At 36.2% G+C, this 16,538-nt stretch overlaps 1 protein-coding gene across 1 annotated transcript; it reads left to right on the forward strand.

Moving 5' to 3' along the window:
* The first annotated feature begins 1,038 nt into the window (after nt 1–1,038).
* Nucleotides 1,039–12,328, forward strand: LOC145911897 (protein FAM200C-like). Its single transcript, XM_082999335.1, has 7 exons — nt 1,039–1,104; nt 4,644–4,721; nt 5,351–5,484; nt 9,870–10,002; nt 10,170–10,222; nt 10,782–11,851; nt 11,949–12,328. The coding sequence occupies exons 1-7, from the start codon at nt 1,039–1,041 to the stop codon at nt 12,326–12,328; spliced, it is 1,914 nt and encodes a 637-aa protein (XP_082855461.1).
* The last annotated feature ends 4,210 nt before the right edge of the window (nt 12,329–16,538 follow it).

The following is a 16,538-nucleotide window of genomic DNA, read 5'->3' on the forward strand; positions in this document are numbered from 1 at the left end:
TGGAAACGAAAGCCAATTCGTGGTGTTTAAACAATAAATTGTATAGTTTTAGTTCAGTGGTTTTGTTGGGTTTTCCGTATATCTTTTTAAGATTTGTTATCCTGCTTTCCTGTAGTGGGTGTGGCATCTGGCTGTACTATTTTTCTTCCAACAATTGCGCTACCTTCGCTGCCTCATAATGTTTTGGCAAACCTTGCAAATTTTAGGCATTTTATTCCCCTTATCGTGCAAACATTATCAACATATTTAGCAGTGTAATGTAGAGTTGTACGTCAGAACTCTGGATATTCCATTGGGCCTATACGTATCTTATGGTATTTTGGTGTTTAAGTCTGCATCAAGGGAAAATGTTAAAAAAGTCTCTGGTTTATCGAACGTTTTGATTTTTATGTAATCAGTAATTGATGATGACTCTAACTCACATAATTTCAAGGTTCCAGTATGAGCATGAGGTGCAGCTGTCTGGGGCGAATCCAGAAATTTGCAGTTGCTATCCAAAACAGCAGCAATTTGCCTGTAATGTACCTGGAATTTATACTATAATAAACATGGTCTGGGTCTTAAAAATTGGTCAACAAGACTGACTGTAGTCCTGCATGTGGTTTGCTAACACCTGGCCTTTGGCTACCCAAACATTATTCTCAAAGTTTTTATTGTGATGTCCCAATATTTATTTCTAGTTTGCCATGGATTTATAAGATGTATGTGCAGTATATGGGTTTACATATACTAAAATATGTATAGAGATATTGCTATGGAGTGGTGCTTTTACTTTGTGTGCTGTGCTGGTATGCTATCTTCATCTTCTAGTTTTTCGTTATTAATCTACAAAATATAGATTTATAAAATAGAATGTGTCTTGTCAATTACATTTTTGTGATTGGCGGAATTTATAGTGTAGTTGCACGAATGAGTTTAATATAAAAAAGGCTTTTTTGACATCAGCTAAAAAAAATGGTGTCTATAGGTTCCTTAAAGCATTTTGTTTTCTTTTAGTGTTGTTTTATATGCTGTTTTATATGAGTGATTGATGTTAACATGGCAGTCAACTTTGTTAATGAAGATACAACTCAAATTATATCGCCGATGAAATCATTTAATCAGGTTTGGATTTTGTTAACAGATTTATAATTGGGGGCTTATTGCAATAGGATACATTGCTGTTTCGCTATAGGTAGCTTAGATGCAATATGTCTTCAGGACCTCTTCCACTTGTTTGTCAATATCAATTACTGGGGCTTGCAACTAAAACAGGGACCTAATATTTTGCATTTTTTGTCTCTTGTTTTTGGCCCAAAATAATGTCCAACCAGGGGGCAAATTCCTTTTATTAATTATTACTTTTTTGCAGAATGACAGTATAAAATAGCCTTGTGTCAAACATTTATTGTTAAGAATACATGTTTCGCTCAAAATAAGCAAATTCAGTTCTAAAATAAAACAGAAAACAAAAATAATAATAATAAAATGCTGAAAAATAAATGCTAAAAACTGGCCGAACAAATGGGCTACTGGTGATAACTTGCGGCTGCGGCGCTACACCACGCAAGTAGGTCACCAGACATTGCTACTCAGAGTGTCTTTGAGGTTATCACCAGTAGCCCATTTGTTTGGCGATGGCGCCAAGCAAGGACCTGCGCAGTGGGGCGATCCTGCCAATCATGCCATTGCATGAAATATTACTGCATTATCTGATACGGTGGTAGAGATCCCCTATGTATATGTGAAGGTTGCCTGGCAAGTTGTGCTTGCAACCAGTGTACCTTTGCCACAATATACCCCGTGAAACCACTGAGCTCCTGTAGCTCAGTTGGTAGAGCGTTGGGCCTGGTTAGCCCAGGGTCGTGAGTTCAAGCTTCACCGGGAGCTTGATTTTTCAAATCTTGCTCCGACTTGTCAGGAAAAAGTGGCTGATCCAGCTAGGCTGCAATGCTTGGGCTGCAAACCTAATGATAGATTTAAACATTTATTCGCTGAACGTTAGAGCAGGTGCTGGCTGGTTTTTGCATGGATCCTGGCAGAGCAAACGATGGTGACATTAAGGTTTCAACACTACATAACCGTTCAGTTAAATGCTGTTGTTTAATGGTGACTTGAAATACAAATTTCTTCCCAAATAATTTTTTGTGGTTTGCCATTAAACGACTTTTGCTGGCACCAATGTCTTTGAACCACTTTTGCCACCAGCATCTACGGCAAAAAGTTGATAATTTAAATGTCAATAGGAAAATCGTTGGTATCCAATCTTCGAAAAAAGAAAACTAATAAAATCAATGTGAATGTTGCTTATTGAAGTTATTATAGTAATTCAATTCATGGACTTTTGTAGATAACAATAGCGTTGGTCTGTTCGTAGTACTGTATACCAGTAACTTAATATTTTTTCACGATACCCTTGTCGAACACTTAGAATGGTGAAAAATCTTAAATGATGGCGGTAGAAAGTTTGTGTACTTTGTTTAAAATTAAATGTCAAAAGTGCTTGTTTGTAGCACAACTACTCACGACCAGCATACACGCAGGCGTATATATACACTGTTACGCCACAGTTATTAGACGTATCAAGGCAAGTGGCAGGAACGCACAATTGTATCTTTGTGAGGGCTACAAAATATTTTTCAAAACTTAATGCAATCAATATGTGCATTTTAAAGAAAAATCAACAATTTTAGATAATGGTAAATGTCTGAATTTACTTTTAAAAAGGTGAGATCTTCTTAATGTTAATATTGACCTCACACTGACCTCATTCAGCTACCACAAGAGTTATTAACACGGTAGTCTACTGCAGGGCTTCCCAAACTTTCGCGCTCAACTCCTTTTAATCTCCTAAAATTTTCTGCGACCCTTCAGAGATAGTATGACAAACAGTGCAAAATATAGATTTGTTATATTTATTGAAGGGATTATTTCGAACGAAAACCAAAAACAAGCTACCGGTACTCGAAGCCTACTACTTGACACATAGGTATCCTTCTGGAAACAAAACAAAAAACCAAACACTTATTCAGCGTGATGGGTGCGACTGCTTTCTGCTACAAAGCAAGTCCAGACGTGGCTCTATACTTGTTAATGCTGGTCTCAAGGCGATTTCAATGTTGCTTAGGCTGGAACGGTATTTTGTTTTGATTGCCGTCAATGTTGAGAACGCAGACTCACAAAAATACGTCGAGACAAACGGCAGGAGTGCGGTCACTGCTGAGTCAGATAATAATGGATATTCCGCTCTGACGCTTAGCCAAAAAGTGTTAGCTTTTTTCCAGAAAATTCAAGCCGCAACTTAGAATCAGAAGATAGATCAGCAAGTTCTTCCTGAGATTTGAGAGAGAGATGCTCGGTACTTTGTTTTTGCGTTGCAAATGGGTTTTGGATCCAATCTGATTTGCTATTGTCTAATTCTGGAAAAATATACTTCTGAAACTGTTTCAACAGATTTGACAAATGGTCAATTACCAGAGGTTTGATAACGTTTGATTCCACACCATTGTTAGCCAAAAACTCTTCTATAAATGAGAACATTTCAAATGAATAATTTTCAACTTTTTGTTTCCAGATGTTTAATTTTTTGATAAAGGCTTCAATTTTAGATTTCAATGTAAAAACATTAGTGTTTTCTCCTTGGAGGGACAAATTAAGTTCGTTCAGTTTTTCAAGCAAATCTGACAAATAGCATAATTTCAACAGCCAGCTCTCATTGTGAAGATGTTGGACCAAATCTGAATTTTTCTCCGTTAGAAAAATCATGACTTCATTTTTCAACATTAATAGCCTTTTTAAAGCTTTGGCTTTTGAAAGCCACCTTACTTCACAATGCAGAAAAAGGGTTTTGAACTCTGACTCCATTTCACCACATAAATTTGCAAAAATACGGGTATTGTGTGCGCGACTCTTAATAAAGTTAATAACTTTCACAGCATCTTGGGTTGGACTGCATAGATTAGGTGTATGTTCCTTTGTATACAAGGAAAGGTTGTGTGGTTGTGTGTGTGAGGAGCAGGTTAAATTGTAAAACGCATTGCAATGATGGGGTAGTTGTTGTCTATCCTTAAAAAAATTTTTTCTGCTTGCCTGCTACTATGGGCAAAGTTTATGAAGCCATTAAGTTAGTTACAGTACTGATGATGAGCAAAGGCATGTTCGAAGTGTCTGCCAGAAAATGTCCTGCACACTAGCTTCATGGCTTTTCTATTAACTCCAGTCTTTTCGCAACTAATAAAAATTACATTTGCATAAAAACTTTTATTTTAAATTGTGCAAGTGGGTTTTAACCTACTAATGACGCACTTATCAATCACAAAACATTGGGAATTCACATGTAAAAAATGTTGACCAAAAAATTTACTGACATTCTGTAGTTTGTTAATTTGTTTTTTTTTTCACTGCAACAGCTGTAGGGCCATCTCACAATGTGATATACATCGATCTCGTATCATGTGTATATCTTTGCCCATTAGGCTAATATGCATCAAGCACTGATATTAAAAAACAGTTTTTGCTATACCTGATGATGTTATAATGACAAATTATGGTGGCGCAATATAGCCATCCACCCTCTAAATATAAAAACTATGTGTGACTTGACAGATGTTGTTCAGTAAATTTAGTAAAATCTTTCAGTATATGTTATCCTTGTTGGTTTTAAGGACCAGGATATTGTTCAGCTTGAAATGGAAAAACTTAGGAGATGGAAAGTTCTTGTTGATATGGATTTAAAAAAAAAGGTAAGTGATGTGCTTGACTGCAAGTTTGAGGTAAAAGTTGAACAATTCTGTTCATTGAAGAGACATGGATTGTTTGAAATCTAATAGCTTTTCACATGTACTTTTTATATTTGGTTTAGCACTTCTATAGCCTTTATGTTAAATGTTGCCTGTAGTGTTTTATATTACTATTTTAAATGACATCATTAAATAATTTTTTTATTGAAATTCTATATAATATATTTCATATTATGAAAATATTGGATTGGAGGCAATACTTAATACTGTAAGGTGTAGTTCCCTGAATATGCCTTTGTAGAATATTTCTGTGTTTTAACTTTTAGTTTTATTGTGGAAAAGTCTTAACGATATTTCTACTTTTTAGAGTACTACTATACAGAATCTTTCTTCTATATCCTTTATGTTAAATGTTGCCTGTAGTGTTTTATATTACTATTTTAAATGACATCATTAAATAATTTTTTTATTGAAATTCTATATAATATATTTCATATTATGAAAATATTGGATTGGAGGCAATACTTAATACTGTAAGGTGTAGTTCCCTGAATATGCCTTTGTAGAATATTTCTGTGTTTTAACTTTTAGTTTTATTGTGGAAAAGTCTTAACGATATTTCTACTTTTTAGAGTACTACTATACAGAATCTTTCCAAAACTGTGCATGCACAAAGAAAGTCATTGGTAGATGTACAAATGGACTATGAAACTACAAGTGCACAACTTCAGAGTGAAATTGAAAAAAGAAAAATTTGTTTGGAGAGGTAACAACAAACTTGTTAATTTATAAAAGGATAGCTGCAAAACTTTAAAAACATATTTGACCTTTGTATATTTTATTTTGTACATTCAAAATAAACAGTGAAGCTGCTCAGAAGTTCATTTTTCAGATGTTTTGATTGTAACTACAATCATTCCCAATGTGAAATGCAGGCGAGTTGTCAAAATGGTGTGGTGAAGGAAGGTGGAAAATACACAATAGTTTAGATAAGAGGCAGAACAGAGATTTCCCTGGGGTCATGCGATAAAACCCAAAACTTAGAAGGGGTAAAAACAAATGTAACATAATGTGTAAAATGAAGAAACATTAAAAAAGTAAATTGCATGACTACCAAAGGACCTTCTTTGGAGGTTTGCCAACATCTGGTAGAACACCCCAAGCACAAGGTGGACTTTCAAAACCCAACAATCCTGGGACAGATTGGAGGAAAGCAGCACTCCTAATGGAAACAATTTATATCCAACAATTCCAGTCACTGTTAAATGCCATTGGTTTGTTGGGACCACCAGGGTGTCGATTTATGCCCTTTTCACCATTTTAAGTGTATGGCACGCGATGCCACTGTTCGACACGGGCAACGTGAATAAATGTTGAGTTACCAGTATACAGTACCATGAACAGACCAACTCTATTGTTATCTGCAAAAGTCCACAAATTAAATTACTATAATAACTTAATTAAGCCTAACATATCGATCACGCCAATATTGCAACATTTACATCGATCTTACTAATTTCTATTTTTAGAAGATTGGATGGCATTTTCCTATTAACATGTAGTTGTCAATTTTTTGCTGTACATGCTGGTGGCAAAAGTGATTCGAAGACGTTGGTGCCAGTATAAGTCGTTTAATTTCAAACCGCAAAAACAATTATTTGGGGAGAAATTTGTATTTCGAGTCTCTATGAAACAACAGCATTTAACTGAACGGTTATGTAGTGTTGAAAACTTAATGCCATCATCGTTTGGGATCCCCACCAAAATAAATTTGTCTGTTTATGTACCTAAATAAACGCAACCGCAATAAATTTTTGGACAAAATCCATGCAATAACCAGCCAGCACTTGCTTTAATGTTCAGCAAATAAGCGCGTTAGACTAACCATTGTTTCCGAACATAGGGCATTGTTATGATAGAAATACCATTTTTCGTTCAATTGGATCTTAAAAGAGACATAGCAGCCTACAACATGCAAGGTTGTTTGTCGTTATTTCAACATGTATTCTAAACTTATGTCAGTACAAGAATCCTGTAATTAAAATAAGCCTGGTTGTGCTCATGCATTAGTTACCAGATACGACATTTTTCTATTCAACACTAGTGATGCACCAAAACAGCAATTTTTTTATTCGTCCGAAACCGAATCGGCAACTTTAGCCGAATAAATTCGGCCGAATAAACCGAAACTAATCTTGGTGTCCATCTCTTTAAAATCGCAATAAATTTCAACAAAACATGTGCTGGAATGGATCTGATCGTATCATACAGCCTTTTATTGGCACTTAAAGAATGTTGTACCAACATTTAGATGACAATTAACAAATAAAACACACTAGTACAGTTTGAACAATGATTCTAAACTTTGCGTATCAGTGTTGCATGCAGTAAAAAAGTTTTGGTTTCGGCCGAATAAATTCGGCAAATCAAACTTTCGGTGCATCCCTATTCAACACGCCCGACAATTTTTCTCAAGATGTTCGACACGCAAAAAAATCAATGCCCTGGGCACCGCTAAGACTTTTCAATATATAACCCTTCTTTCGTCGTCATGCAATTTATTATTTTTTTAATGTCTCTTCATTTTACACATTACATTATATTTGTTTTTACCCCTTTTAACCTCTGGTTTTGTTCGCATGACCCCAGGGAACTCTCTGAGCAGTAGTTTTGTTACTACTACCTGACGTACAGAAAAATCACTTGGCTTTGCAACAACGTGACCTCTGTTTGAAAACAATAGCTAATGCAAGCACAATGTAGCTAACAAAACAAACAAAACAGTTTTGGCTAACAAAACAGTCAAAAATTGTTTACAGTGGGATGTCTGGACCCCTTATAGTGCGATTGGCAAACACTTTTTGTGTGCTATTACCAATTGCACTTTCAACAGCCCTATGATAGTTGCACATTATTGACTTACATAACTATTATAGGGTATATGTAAGGACTGTCAGGTAAACAAAGCTGTTTTGCTCTGCAAATACTTTTGAAAAAATGTTGTTGTGCTTCGCTTTAACAGATAAAATTCCAGTATGTGTTGTGGAACACATTGGTTGCCAACTACATTTTGTCAGTCTAGTTTAGTAAATGAACAATAAATAAGTTTCGAAAGGTAGTTTTAAAAATAGCCCATGCCTTTGAGGCAAGTCTTTATCACATCTAACTGTGGAAAGAAGGGTAGAAGAATTGAATGCACATGTGTTATGACAGATGGTGCAAAGGCAATGACAGTGCAAAAGAGTGCTCTTATTAGCATTCTGAAAGATCATCAGGTGGACTCCCCAACATTTCAGTGTATCATTCACCAAAGAAGCACAATGTGCCTAAGTGATCAAAAGTTCATCCAGGAATAGAAAGTTCATCCAGTTCTTAAGAAGATTTGGATTCAGAGTATAAAGACATGCCACTGTTTTTCAAATTCGATGGTTACATGCAGGCAAAACATTGAAACATTTATTTACTTTGTGAAAAGAAAAATTTGATTTTCTCATGGAACGAAGGGACACCTGAAGAATACAAATTCAGTTGATTGATGAATAGATCGTTAGTTCTATTGTGTTTTTGACATACCATTAGTAATTATTGAATACACCAAACATAAAACTGCAAGGTTGGAAACAAATTATCTCTTAATTGGTTGGGCACATTGAAGGTTTAACCAGAAACGTGGATGTACTTTGTAAAAGGTGCTGCCCATTTTCCTTCATTTGAAGTGAATTGATTGGTGAGCAGAAAAGCATTGATTTTTTGAGAAAATAAATTTGATTGATTAAATATCTGATGAATTTAAAGAAAGATTTGTTGACTTTAAACAGCTAAAATAAAAAATGAAGCTTTTCAACAGTCCAATGTAAGTAGATGTCTGGACTATTTTATGTCAACACGATATTGTGAATTGGAAGAAAATCAGTTTCTTTTGTCAAAAAAGAATTAGTGTTAACACTGATTTTTGTAAACTTGCAAGTAACAAGCACTTTTCCCTGTTAACAGATTTCGCATTCTCCATGTTTGGTAGTACATACAGTTGTGAAAGCATTTTCTCAGTGTTAACAATTGAAAAGCACCACATAAAACAGAACGCTTGACGAAACCCTCGATGCATACTTCTGTCTGTTGACCGCCAAAATTAAAGCAGATATTGACATATTAGTCAAAAGCAAGTTACAATAAATAGTTGGGGTAATAGTTTGATACTTTGTTGATGTGTTATGTATAGTACCGCAAAAACTTAACATAATTGTGCAATACTTCTTTTATGTGATGATTAGCACAGACATTTATATTTTTTTCCACAAGTGTCAGTATTGTAAATGCAAAAAAATAGAGAATTCCCCAAATGTATTTTGACTTTCCCTTTAAAATATTCTAGATATTTTTACAGTAAAACCAAAGTGTGTTTTTTACACTTTGTTTTGTTGATATCTCTCAATAGTTTTTTTTTCCTTTCACAAATATTATATGTTTGCAGTCAAGTGAATTCTCAGCAAGAATTCACTTACAGTAGACTTTGATTAATCATGATTGATTTATTTAAAATGTGCGGTTTGTGTTGTCAAGGACCTATATGGCAATTACATCAAGGGAATCCTGTTTTCAAGGCCCTCTGCAGGAATGCACCTGCCTACTGTTCCGCTTGTTTACCAATAAGCATTGTTGGGTCTTGTGACTTATTTTCATTATAAGCGGATATAGTTCGAAATTAAAAAAATGTAAGTGATCTCCAAATGTTTGTTACTTCATCACCTAGGTTACTTTGTAACACTCAACCAGGTGGTACGCATCAAATTTTTTTCCTCCCAAGTGGTACGCCACCACAAAAAGGTTGGGGATCACTGCCTTAAATGATTCATTTCTCTGCGAATATAGCCTAAAGTTTGAGCTGCATTTTTAGGTTAATTTTCTACAGCACCAAGTAGCTGATTCAAAGCGCCCAAAACCCCACTGAAACAGCCTCAAATTCGCCCTAGCAATAGCTGTGCGATGCACACTCAACCGTAAAATTAACCCCATATGCATCATTGATTGCTTTGTGACATCCTCCTTCTATTTATTGAGGACTACAAGGTGGGCATTTCCCGCCGGCGAAACTTATTTTAATAGAAATACCAATATGCATCCCAAACTAAAGCATAAAATTGTTTGATGCAGAATCAATTACACGAAGAATATGTGTCGAATGTTGAAACAACAAACTGGTGACATGCAGTCAAGCCTTACTTTTTCCAAAGAATTTAAAATCACAGTAGGAAAAGAACAAACTTGTCAACAGCATGTGGCAAAGGTATGTTTTTATTACTATGTCTTCATAAACATAATGAAGGCATTGATTTCCAATATTTTGCACATACCATTGAAAGGTTTTTTGAAGTGTTTGCATATAACCCATATTTCAAAAAAAAAATTACAAAAAGTAAGAACAAGGTTTAATAAAAACTAAATGACTACAAGACAAATGAAGGCTTCACTACTACTGCTACCATGAGTACATTTTTAGTAGGCAGGTCTGTCATGCTTAATGTTTTTTGTTTGTAAAATGTTAAGAGGTATATGCTTAGTATTTGCAACATGTTTCACACCGAAACTGTTTTTATTTTTACACACCGGACAACCGCATGTCCAAGACGTAGATTTGTCGAACAGCAAGAGAAGAATTATTGTGTGGGCCGAATAACAAAAATGACATAAACTGATAACTGACACTTTAAAACAGGGGTTCTTAAACTGGTGGGCGTGAAAGGTTCACAAGGGGGGCGCCAAAATTTTTAGAACACATTTGAAGCGACCATACAGCGATCTATTTATATTAAGTATTTCTGTGTACAGAAACCTTTAAATTGTAGCAAACATTACGCCGTTTGTCGATTTAATGCAATTGCAACAGTTAGACTCTTAATATCAAATTTTCTGTGACGCAATAATGCCGTTACTGTGACGCATAAATGGCCATTATATCGACGACAGTAGTTTTGGCTTACTGGCTTTTTGCCTAGTTGTTTCTTGTTTATCATCTACGGTCGACGCTGATTATTTAACAGTTAAAAACATAAATGTTAAAAAAAGGAAGTACAGTGCAGAGTATTTGCAGTTTGGGTTTGCTGATGCTACGTCTAAAGGTCTGGTTGTACCACAATGTGTAATATGCTTCGAAAAACTTAGCAACGACGCTTTGAGGCCAAGTCGCTTGCAACGCCATCTTGATACAAAACATCCCAGCTTGAAACAAAAACCGTCGGTATATTTTCAAACCAAAAAAGATTCTTTTGAGAAAATGAAAATTGTGGGAGAGGAAAGCTTTTGTCAAACGTCATCTGCTGAGGTAGTAGAAGCCTCTTTTGAAATAGCGTACATGATTGCCAAGGCAAAGAAACCCCACAATATTGGCGAAGCTTTGATCAAACCATGCATGCTAAAAGCAGCCAGTCTTGTTCTGGGAGAGACAAGCAGCAAGAAGCTGGAAAAGATTTCACTGTTAGATTCGACTATTAAAACACTCATCGATGATATCGCCAAAGATATCGAATTTCAATTCTTCGCTATCCAATGTGATGAGACCACTGATGTTGCTCAGTTGTCCCAACTACTGGTGTATGTCCGCTTCATCGGAACCACTTCAATTGAGGAGGAAATGTTGTTTTGCAAACCCCTTGAAACAACTACCGAAGCAGAAGATGTGTTCGAAGCTGTTGCTTGTTACTTTGACAACAACTCTTTGAGATGGGAAAACCTTGTAGGTGTTTGCACTGATGGTGCCCCTGCAATGCTTGGTTGTCGAAGTGGATTTATTACAAGGATGAAGGAAAAAAGTCCAAACGCAGTTGACACTCACTGCGTAATCCATCGGGAAGCCCTGGCATCCAAGACTTTACCATCTGCATTAAACCATAAGCTGACAATTGTCATAAAAATTGTCAACTACGTCAAGGCAAGTGCTGTCAACACGAGGTTGTTTGCCAAGTTGTGCAAGGAAATGGATTCGGATCACAAGACTCTGTTGTTTCACACGGCTGTTCGTTGGTTGTCAAAGGGAAATATGTTGGCTCGTGTTTATGAGATGAGAAAAGAAGTGGAGTTATTTCTCGAAGATCACGGGAAACATGATCTATTGCACTCTTTCACCTCAGACGGCTTTCGTTGACATTTTTGAAGCCCTCAATACACTGAATCGTCACTTGCAAGGAAAGAATAGCAACCGCATTAATCACATCAATATCATACGTGGTTTTATAGCGAAACTGGGACTGTGGCTTCGTCGAGTTCAACGTGGGAACGCGGCTTCATTTACAAACCTAGTTGCAGCCCTCGATAAAAACGATGCTGACCTGAAGGGCGAGCTTAAGAACGAAATGGAAGCGCATCTTCAACTTTTAATTGTTGAATTTGAACGGTATTTCCCAGAACTTGCCAGCACTGAATTGCCAGATTGGAAGGTGACTAGAAATCCTTTTCGTCTCAATGAAGACCTTCTTTCGGATGATTTGCAGGAAGATTTCTTGGAATTGAAGTTTAACTCAACCGCAAAAGACGACTTCGAAGCCATGCCTCTCACCGATTTCTGGGTGAAATACGTGCGGTTGTACAGGAAAGTTGGTGCAGCCGATCTGCGATGAGCATTGTTGTCCACAAAGCCACGCATTAAACACCTGGTTTCAAAAAAGCAATCCCATCCCTCCTATTGACGAGTGTTAATAAAAATAAATAGCTCAAGAGTTGATTTTGAATTGTGTATTTTTCGAGTTGTTGGAGGGTCGCAGGGTTTGACAAATATTGTTAGGGGGGCGCGAGCAAAAAAGTTTAGGAACCGCTGCTTTAGAACAACCAAACATATTTTAATCGACACATTGTATTCAATAAAACTCCACCATAAAAAATATACTGGTATTGATAACAAGTTTCTTGTATTTAAACGTACAAGATGTCTTTGTTTTAGAATACTCACTCCTTTGTTACATAATAATAGCAGGTTTTGTTAAAGACACAGTTGCGAAAACATGAAAACAATATCTGATAAAACAACAAACGGTCAGTGGGAACCTGATACTGTGCCAAGATAGCTTTTTTCGTAAATGTGCATTTACATAGTCAAGAAAACAAACAAACAAAAACTTCTTGGCATGTAGTGGCCTGGTATGCATCTTTGCACATCTGTGTGCGCTAATGGTTATTTCTTAATGTCGAACTTTAACAGGAAGATAATGTGTTTGCAACAAGTTAAACAATGAAACTAATTGATTTTTGTTAATTAAAACTACATGCCATTGTAACAAGGTGGCCACTGAAAAAGACATTTTGTCTTTAGATTATTAAAAAATGGCACCTGCTTCATAACAATCAACATGTTTGGAAACAATGGCCAGTTTAACCATGACTTGTTTGTTTGCAGAACAAAGTTTGCTGGTTGTCACAGAGATTTTGACAAAAAATGCTTGTGTTTACTTAGATACTAAAACACACAAGTATTTCACAAAAGGGGGAGGGTTCAGATTGAAACTGAAACTGAAACTTTCACACCAAACGGCTCTTTCTTGAGTCACTTCACATTCACAAAAACAGTGAATGCGTCAACGACAAAGAACAATGTCTTTACTTTCCAGCAGTTTATAACAATTTGTTGTAACTGTTTCGCCTCCCGTAGTGTTTCGTGTTTTGCCTCTGCCATGTGATCTGACAAGCGGTGTCGACATGCCCATTTTTCTTTTTGTGCCCCTGAATGTTTTAGTGTGGTGTACGTTGAAATTGCGGTATCAATACCTGATGAAGTCTCGCTAAATGGCAGACGAAACTTAAATTTGCGGTATCAATACAGCATGTATATTTTATACCAGAAGAACAGTACATTTTAAATTGAAACTTTCTTATTGCATCACAACTGGATAATTGCATTAAGTTTTAAACAATATGTAACTCAAATGAGTTGTATGCATTACAGCCAGTTAAGTCCTGTTGTTTGATAACAACTCCAAATACAAATTTCTTTGCAAATAATTATTTGCGATTAAACGTTTTGTACTGGTACTGTAGGCACCTAGTCAGGGTGTTACCCCCCCCCAGGTTGTTTTCAAAAAATTCAAGCTTGCATCTGTCATATATGTGCATCTGTCGGAAACCTTAACATGTCGCATTCATAGCATTCAAAGATTAATCTGCCTCTCAAACCCAGTGCCAGGCGTTTAACATGTAACAATTTAACCATGGTATTAAATTAAAGAGTTTCCATTGTTCTTTTAATCTGTGCCTTGCGAAAGGTTTTATACATTGCGAGTCACCAACACAAACCAATAGGTGGCTGGAATCTCAACATTCGCAGAAATTGCCCACGTTAAATGCATCTCAATCTTTCTTTGGGCTAGATTCCTTTATTTGTGTTTGGTGGGAAATGATTATATTGCACAAAAAGTGACGTGCTTCTTCCTTGCACAAATCCCGAAAAAATTATTAATTTTCACTTCTGTAGTTGAATTGTTTTGTTGCAAGACCAGCTTCACAGTATGATATGCCAAATGGCCCGCTATTTGTTGGTTTCACCATACATCGATCTTGTGTGTTTATTGTTAGTGCCACCCTTTTGGCTGATACACGAAGTAACAAATTATGACATCACAAGAGAGCATCCCCCTGAAACTAGGTGCCTATGACTGGCACAAATGTCTTAGAAAGGTAAACAAAAAAATTGCAATCCTGTTTCCGGTTTTATTAAGTATTTCACGAACAGAGGAGTCCACGCCCCCCTTGGACCTTCTGGATATGTCTATGATTATACAGGATGATGAATTAACAAAAAAGTAGTGAGAATTTTGTAATCTTGCAACAAATGGCTCAGGAGATTGCTAATTGTCAAAATTAGTTAAAATCCATATCTTTCATTGCAAATCAGTAGCCTTTTCACACTGTGCATATGGGAGTTGGCTGTTTAGATAATACACTGTTTCAAATTCTCTTCCATTTTTCCCCAATACGTATTTTTCAGTTCCTCAAGTTTTGGATTATGTTTCTTCTTTCAAATGTCACTTTTTTGACAAGTTAATCAAAGACATAAGGTTCACAGGCTTCGCAGCCAAGGCATTGCAGCCAAGCTGGATCAGCCACTTTTCCCAACAAGTCGGAGCGAGATCTAAAAAATCAAGCTCCCGATAAGGTTTGAACTCCTGACCCTGGGCTAACCAGGCCCAACGCTCTACCAACTTAGCTACAGGAGCTCAGTGCTTCACAGGGTATATTGTACCCAAGGTACACTGGTGCACAAGCGCACAACTTTTCAGGCGACCTTCACATGCGTAGAGGATCTCCACCACCGTAATCAGACAACGCAGAAGTAATGCCATGCTTACGCATAGCAAGGTGGGATCGCCCCACTGCGCAGGCCCTTTATATTTGGCGATCACAGCTCTAATATTCTGATCATAAGGTTCACAGGCTTTGCAGCCAAAGCATTGCAGCCAAGCTGGATCAGCCACTTTTCCCGACAAGTCGGAGCGAGATCTGAAAAATCAAGCTCCCGGTGAGGTTTGAACTTACGACCCTGGGCTAACCAGGCTCAACGCTCTACCAAGCATTTTCTTTGCTTTTTTTACTCACTTTTTTTTGTGTCTGTTCACATGTTTACCCTATTTAGTTTGGTCGATATTGAGAAACATACAAACATTCCATTCCAATCTTTTTTTGTGCATGTTTTCATGCCAAACATTGGCTGTTTTAAGTGCATGGGCAATGCATGTAAAAAGGGAGTTATCCTTGAATGTGTTGGGGGATGAAAGAAAAAAACAGAATTTATTTGTTAGGATATGTTCTGGATTACATTTCAACACCTACAATCCTAGTAGTTGTCACAAATCTTCATTTAGGTATTGTCAGAAGAAATGAAAACCATTCGCAACATGTTTTACAAAGAGAGAGTGCTACATTTGTCTGATGGTTTGTAATTGCATGAACATCAAGTATATTTTTTATGCTAGCAGACGTAATATGTAGTTTGTAAGTTTGGTAGTTAGTTATATTGTGAGCAATACTTCTGCATGCTGTATACAATTACTGAAACTAGGGGCTAATATGTTTTGTTTTAGGAACATAACTCACAGTTTTATAAATTTTTAAAAACCATTAGTAAAGCCCATGTAACTGCTACAAAGTTTATTTTTCAGATGTTTCGATTGTAACTACATGCATTCTCAGTGTGAAATGCAGACGATCAGATGGTGTGGTGCAGTACTGATAAGGGAAATTGTAGTTACAATCGAAACATATGAAAAATGAATTTCGCAGCAGTTACATGTGTTTTGATGTTTTATTTTGTTTTTACAGTAAATTTATGTCAGTTTGTGATTGAGTTTGAAAAATTACAAAAGAGGAAAGTTTCAAATGATTTAAAAAACATTGTAAGTAAACTTTATAAATAACTATTGTGTTGTATGCTGAAGATAAATTTTTTTTATTTTTAGGTAAAGTTATGCAGGAATAATCAAATTGAACGAGAAACTATAATTGAGGACCTTGCCATAAAGATACAATGCCAGGAAAAACAGATAGAAAAAATGGCATTATTTCTTTTTTCTTTTCTTAACGAAAACAGAATGGCCTATCAGGCAAGGAATTTGCAATTTCAGCAATTATGCTGCAGTTGTGTAGACATTAAGGTATGAAGTTTTTCTGCAAAAATATTATTTTTTGTTTGTGTTAAAGGTTTTTTTCACACTGCCCTCGATGTTTAGGCAAAAGTCATATATTCCTTTTAGCAGAATGCCAATGAAACATTTTGTTATAAATGGCCACTGTTCTTGTGGGCTTGGCCATTCTTCCCACTGTATATATGGTATAAATCATCGC

This window comes from Ascidia mentula, chromosome 8 (assembly GCF_947561715.1).
Source record: "Ascidia mentula chromosome 8, kaAscMent1.1, whole genome shotgun sequence".
In the NCBI taxonomy this organism is placed as follows: domain Eukaryota; kingdom Metazoa; phylum Chordata; class Ascidiacea; order Phlebobranchia; family Ascidiidae; genus Ascidia; species Ascidia mentula.